The following is a 7,382-nucleotide window of genomic DNA, read 5'->3' as shown; positions in this document are numbered from 1 at the left end:
ATGCTACATAAACACATCAGAAACCATGAAAATTCCACTTCGCATTGCTCGAAAACTAATGAAACCCCCACATGTCACAGCTCAATCCATAACTATGATTAATCAGAGTACTTCGGATGATGAGTGAGACAGAGAAACATCACACACATCATTACAGCGTCCGACAAATATAAAGAACGGTAGCATGCTTAAGATCAACAGTGCAAGAGTTGTGTTTAGTCATAGAGGTTTTGCTGCACCGTGTATTAACTGATGTGGTCTTCTGCAGGCTGCTGTTGAAAGGAAACAGCTCGACTTGGCTCCCCTGCGAGATGCCAAGCTGCCAGTCATCTTCGTCTTGGGTGAGTGAGTGAGTGAAGTGAATGAGATGAGTGCATGGGTGAGGGACGGTAGAGGAAGTCAGGGATATGATAAGGAGAGGGAGAGAGGGACAACAGTAAGAGGAAGTGTGGGGTGACAGGGAGAGGAAGTGAGGAATGACGAGGAGTGAAAAAAATGACAGGAAGAGGAAGTGAGAGGGATTTCTTGGAGAGGGAGTGAGGGTCGACAGGAAATGCAAGAATGAATACACTTAATATAACATGCAAAACGTGATTTTTTCTGCGCCAAAATTTAAATCAGTCCATATATTAATCAGTCAGTCTAGTGTTTTCCTAACCTCCAATTGGATTCAACCTTTTTAAAGCTAGATTAAAGAGAGAGAGAGAGAGAGAGAGAGAGAGAGAGAGAGAGAGAGAGAGAGAGAGAGAGAGAGAGAGAGAGAGAGAGAGAGAAAGGAATTAGTTCTCAAATATAGTAGCAGACGAATTATATACACTCAGTAATCAAGTTGTTAGTACTGAGTCATTCGGGAACTTTAAAAGAATATTAGATAAATCCATGGATGAGGATAAGAGGTGGAAATAAATACTTACGATTCATGCAAGGACTGCCACTTGATTGTTTCTTGCAGCTTCCCTTATGTTCTCATATCCTTCATGTTCTTATGTTCACCTTCGCACCAGGTGGCCCCGGATGCGGTAAGGGCACGCAATGTGAGAAGATCGTCAAGCAATATGGATTCACTCATCTCTCATCTGGCGACCTGTTGCGAGATGAGGTCAGCTCAGGGTCGGAGCGCGGCAAGGCCCTCAACGCTATCATGGAGAAGGGTGATCTCGTCCCCCTCGTGAGTATGGCAGGGTGGCTGTGCTTGGGAATTGCGTGATGGTAGTGATTGTAGTTGTGATTGTCGTATGTGTGTGGGGGAGCCAAGAAGTAAGTGCATAGTTAAGGTGGTGGTAATGTAATACTTGTAGTGAATAGTAGTAATAGTAGTAGTAGGAGGAGGAGGAGGAAGAGGAGAAGGTGGTGGTGGCAGTGATGGTGGTGATGTTGGCTGTAGTTTTCTCGCAACTTTTTCTCCCAAACTAAGCAAACTAAATTTACCAAGAACTTTTCTTAATAAATTTTGATTATGGCATATCCTATAAATGAAAGCTTCCATCCATGTGCATTAAGGTTAAACCGTAACACACACACACACACACACACACACACACACACACACACACACACACACACACACACACACACACACACACACACACACACACACACACACACAAGTATGTACGTACACTCGCTCCCACAGTTGTTCGTATGTTTATTAATGTTAAGCAATAGTTTGTTCTTTTCCTTAGTAGTCGGAAAAATAATAGCAGTAGTAGTAGTAGTAGAAGTAGTGATAATAATAGTAGTAGTAGTAGTAGTAGTAGTAATAGTAGTAGTAGTAGTAGTAGTAGTAGTAGTAGTAGTAGTAGTAGTAGTAGTAGTAGTAGTAGTAGTAGGAAGAGGAAGGCGAGGGCGAGGGCGAGGAATAGGAAGTGGTTAAATTAAGACAGTAATAAGCAGCAGCTACAGCCATAGCAACACCAGTAGTAACAACAGTAGCAACAGCAGTAGTAGTAGTAGTAGTAGTAGTAGTAGTAGTAGTAGTAGTAGTAGTAGCAGTAGTAGTAGTAGTAGAAGTAGTAATAGAAGTAGTAAACAATCTGCATCACCAGTAATTGTTAACGTGATGAAAACTAAACCATTATTACTTTCACTTATTAATTAAACCTCTTCGCTCTTACAGGAAGTGGTGTTGGACCTGCTGGCGGAGGCTATGCTGAAGCGCGTGTCTACCTCAAAGGGTTTCCTCATTGATGGGTACCCTCGCGAACAGGCCCAGGGCGTCCAGTTTGAACAAAACGTAAGTGTGTGTGTGTGTGTGTGTGTGTTTGTGTGTGTGTGTAGGTTTGTTTATTTTGTGACATTATACGCAGTTTCGCCATTCCATGACCCGTATTTGAAACGGTTTGCTTTCTCACCACGACTATTTTCAAAGGCCACAGCCACAGCCGGGTTCTCAAGAGTGTTTCTCCTGTTAATAATGTAAAAAAAATCTTGCTAATTTGTCATTATAACCGTAAAAATAACTTTAAAACACATGTCACTTCAATTAGAGCCTTTTGAATATAGTCGAGATGCGGACAGAGGTTGGAATTATTACTAAAATTTCAAACTCTTTCCGTTCTCATAGATCTTGCCGTAAAAACACCTTCAAAAACACGTGTCATACCAAAACTACTCGAAGTGCGAACATAAGTGTTTCATGTTTCTGTATCGCAAATTGTTGTTGCCGATACTTCAGACTTCTCCTTTCCTCACAGATCCTGCCGTGCACCAAGGTCTTATACTTCGAAGTCCCAGACGAGGTGATGGTACAGCGTCTCCTGCACCGTGCCAAGACCTCTGGGCGCGTGGATGACAACGAGGAGACCATCAAGAAACGCCTGGCCACCTTCCACAAGCACTCCGAGCCTGTCATCGAATACTATAAGGACAAGTGCAGCACCATAGTCGCCCTTGCCTCTCCCGATGAAGTGTTCGCGGAGGTTAAGAAGTCACTCGACGCAATCTAAATAAGCGTACGGTGTAGCTTGTCCCGGTTTACCGACGCGAAGATGGTTAAAGGAAAACGCATACCGGTTGAATTCGAGGCATAATGGTTGAATTAGTGAAATGGGAAGGATGGCGGTCAGTGTGATATGGCTGTGTGTGTGTATGTGTGTGTGTGTGTGAGAGAGAGAGAGAGAGAGAGAGAGAGAGAGAGAGAGAGAGAGAGAGAGAGAGAGAGAGAGAGAGTTTGTATAGATGATACTCGCATCTCAGACGCTGAATAAAAGGAAGGAGCGGGAATACGTAGAACAAACTGCGTACTTGTGATATTCGAGAATGTTGGTTATGCCTTTCAACTTTCTTTCCTTTGAATAATAATAATAATGATAATAACCCACGTATGAATCTTTCTCAACATTTTTTTTCCCGGATGATTTCTGTTTTCTCAAGAATCTTTGGTGAATCGAGTACAGGAAGGAAGAACAAACAGCTATAGACCTGTTGGCCTTCACGAAGCTGTTTGAGGTGATGAACTGTCTCTTATAATAAGTGCTTGATTCCTCACAAAGTCGCGGCCTTCACCTTTACTACTTAATGAAACCACATGCTCTGATTGGACGTCCTCTCAGTCACGTGGGTATGACGTCACGGTTAGTAAGAGTCCGATATATCAAGAATCACTCATCGGTGCTCTTTTTTTTATATATATTTTTTTTTTATTTATTATTCTTTTCGTGTAGTGCATAGATTCGACGGTTTCGCCGTTATTTATTGTTGGAAGTCTTCCGTGAACACACACACACAACATACACACACACACACACACATACACACACACACACACACTATGCAAATAATACATACAGTCGATCGCATACACATGAAAAGACAAAGAATAGCTTCCTAACTTCCACCTTTCTCCTCCCCCCCCCTCTCTCTCTCTCTCTCTCTCTCTCTCTCTCTCTCTCTCTCTCTCTCTCTCTCTCTCTCTCTCTCTCTCTCTCTCCCAGCGTATCGTTATTTCGTAACTCGGCTCGTTAATATTACTCTAAATATTTTACGACACTCAAATAAAAATGACGATACTCCTGCTGTCTGGTGAATTATTTAAAAACCTTCACGCCGTCTGAGGTGAGCAAGTGAGAGGTGAGTGACTGATCCGAGGAGCGATGGATGGCGGGGAGAGGTGGGTGGAGGGGGGAAAGGATGGAGGGATATAAAGAAGTTCACCAATGAATTATTCCAATAAAATTTTGCATAACGTAATGAAACTACATGCACAATAAAAGTAACTAACCTAAGAGAGAGAGAGAGAGAGAGAGAGAGAGAGAGAGAGAGAGAGAGAGAGAGAGAGAGAGAGAGACTAATGTAAAGGTGGCAAGTAAATTAGATAGCAAGATTTTTATGAACAGATTATTGTGAAGGTCACCGTCTTTACAAGCCTCTATAATACTGTACGAGAGGAAAGAAAAAAATAAAAAAAAATTCGTGACTTTCTTGTAGGATAATGGAATAAAAGTGTTCGTGTTTCATTCCAGCAATAAGTGATAGAAGCTTGAATACCGTGAAATGAGACGTGTGATGTTTACTCATAATGCACTACCTAGAAAGATAGATCAGTAAATGAACGAATTAATAAGAAACATGGATAGATAAATACATAAATAAGTTTGATACAAATAAAAGAATAAAACAAAACAGAATAAACAAATAAAGCAGCATTATTAAAAAAAGTGAATAAGCAAATGGATGAATGAACGAATGAATAAATAGATAAATAAGATTAATAAACAAACAGATGAATAAGGAAAATAGTTAGACAACTAAATACGTATTATAGATTAATAAAATACATGATTAAAATGAACAGAAGAACAAATATAATAAACTTAATAATAATAAAAAAAAAAAAAAAAACATACATATACAGTTCTATCCAAAGCGACGGTTTCCTGCCCTTGCACACCTTAGGGAATTTCTTGCTCTTCTTTCGCATGTCTGTATTTGAGAGGTTATCTTTATTCCAAATTACACTCTTACCAACATTTGATATAAATGTTTTGATTACTTATATTATGGCGAAACAAATTAAAGAAAAATAAAACAAACAAACATCGTTCAAGGTAAGAAGCATCAGCGACCCCAACACATTTCCTGAATTTGAAATACGTGCTGTCTCAGCCTCTAAGTCTTGTGATGTGCGGTGTCGGCGTAGCGCGCACACCTCACCTCCCATATCGAGCGTGCGTGCAGCGTTGCGTGAGTGTTGCTGTGCAGTGCCAGTGTGGCGTTGCATGTACTACTGTATTATACATGGATGTAACAGCGCTCCCAAAGGCACAGCAGCGACCGAATGCATCAGCAAAAAAGCTCAGTAACAAGCACAGCTTGAAGTTTTACAGAATGGGAAATCACCTCTCTCTCTCTCTCTCTCTCTCTCTCTCTCTCTCTCTCTCTCTCTCTCAGGATCGTGATGGAAGCATAAAATCTGAAGAAATTACCGTCATAATGACCTGAATTCTGGACTATACTCTGTAACTGATAAAAAAAAATAAATAAATAGAAATAATAATAATAATAAATTATATATATATATATATATATATATATATATATATATATATATATATATATATATATATATATATATATATATATATATATATATATATATATATATATATATATAATCCGCTCAGCCTGTGTCAGACTCGCCTTGCCCCTGTCAGAGAAGAAGGCGGTCCTCCAACCTGGAAGTAATGCACGGGGCACCCTCCTGCTCAGACTCGTCATGGCGGCATGAGGTGTACCAAGTTTCGATCAGAGCGCTTGGTAGTCAGGTAGAAGTGATCACACGAAGTATGACTAACTATGAAGTTAATGATAATAATAATAATAATAATAATAATAATAATAATAATAATAATAATAATAATAATAATAATAATACGTATGCAATTAGTAAGGTTTGGAAATCGCCTGCAGCCTAGTATTCAATTATATTCACAGCAGAACACAAACTTTGAATATTAATAGAATATCAGAATACTTTTAATAAGCACACATCCAGAAACGAAATTACACACCAGCTTGTACAGAATATGCGGAAGTAGCTGTCTAACACACACCATACATACACACACACACACACACTAAGCAGACTGAAATTCTCTCTCCGTTCATATTACTAAAGGTATTCACGTAGAAACGACTAGTTACTGACCTCATGAAACAAGGAGTGAATACTTCCATGCCATTAGTGGAGCTCTGACGTAATCACATAAAACTCGCCTCATTGACTCCTCAGTAACCAATGACGCTTCACCGACTGCCGTAAGAATGAAAAAAAAAAAAAAATCTTATATAAATAACCCAATGTTTATATGAACGATTTTATTTATTCATTTATTTTACCTTATTTTACTATCATATTTCTTTCTTTCATTTTCATTTTATTTTACTTATTGATCTTTTGCCTAATATACTCAATCCGTACGTCTGATGATATGACAGTCCTTGTTCTTATTTTATGCATTCGAACATTTTCATAGTTATTTGGTAAATCTCCTACTTTGGAAGCACTTGCACTCTTGTAATTGGAGCACACCCACGACAATACCTGAAATTAAACACTAGCTTCTCTCACAGCCAAGGTAAGCTGAGTAGCCTCCTTGTTGTTTCCTGGCAGTGGATTAAAGTCACGTTGCCAGACAAGGACAGGGCAAATTGTCCCGGCAAATTGTCCATGCAGGCATATTCACTAAGGTCTTCCCCACTCCCCTCCTGCCTAATTAATAAAAGACCGGTGATAAAGAACAATGGTCCACAATTTACTTTCATGTCTTTCGATTTTTTTTTTTTTCGGAGAGAGAGAGAGAGAGAGAGAGCCAATAATCACACGTTACTTGCCATTTCCTGCTTGAAAATGTTGAATTATATAACTGGTGTAGTTATACTGTTTCTTTCAAGGGGAAATAAAAATATGAATGAGAAGGAATGTACACATGACATTTTTCTTCACCTCGAAGCTTTAACTTCTGGAAGTTAGCTGGGGAAGGGATGAAAATATTGAGCATAAAGGGAAGTCATTAATTATCATAACATTTTTTTTTTCTTCTGAAAGTGGGCTGAAAGTGGGCTTAGAACATTAGAAAATAGCAATAGGGAACCTGCAAAAAGCCATCAAACCCACACGTGGCAGCCCCTGTGATTCCCTCATGTCAAGGTGTGCAAACCTCTGCCGACACGTGATAAAATCCTTTCACTGCTATTTGCCACATCGTTCCTTAATTACAAGCCACTCTGAGACATGTTTTCTTGTTCTATTGACATCTCCAAACATTGCACTGGCCAGAAATTGCAAAATCTATTTTGTTTTATTCGTATATTTCTTACAGATTTTAAAAAGATTCCATACATCTCTTTTAGTGCAGTGAATTATTGCATATCGCACTGAATGA

At 39.3% G+C, this 7,382-nt stretch overlaps 1 protein-coding gene across 3 annotated transcripts in view; it reads left to right on the top strand.

Annotated features, from left to right (window-relative positions):
* LOC135107043 (adenylate kinase isoenzyme 1-like) overlaps positions 1–4,014 on the top strand; it is a 17,625-nt gene extending 13,611 nt beyond the window's left edge. For all 3 annotated transcript variants that reach the window (XM_064016635.1, XM_064016634.1, XM_064016633.1), the window contains exons 2-5: positions 269–341; positions 1,005–1,168; positions 2,117–2,233; positions 2,694–4,014. In XM_064016635.1, coding sequence (XP_063872705.1) covers positions 269–341; positions 1,005–1,168; positions 2,117–2,233; positions 2,694–2,945 — 606 coding nt within the window. In that variant the 3' untranslated portion in view covers positions 2,946–4,014. The remainder of the gene's footprint in view (positions 1–268; positions 342–1,004; positions 1,169–2,116; positions 2,234–2,693) is intronic.
* The last annotated feature ends 3,368 nt before the right edge of the window (positions 4,015–7,382 follow it).

This window comes from Scylla paramamosain, chromosome 14 (assembly GCF_035594125.1).
Source record: "Scylla paramamosain isolate STU-SP2022 chromosome 14, ASM3559412v1, whole genome shotgun sequence".
Lineage (NCBI taxonomy): Eukaryota > Metazoa > Arthropoda > Malacostraca > Decapoda > Portunidae > Scylla > Scylla paramamosain.
Note: the sequence above shows the minus strand (reverse complement) of the source record. Positions and strands in the feature narration are given on the sequence as shown.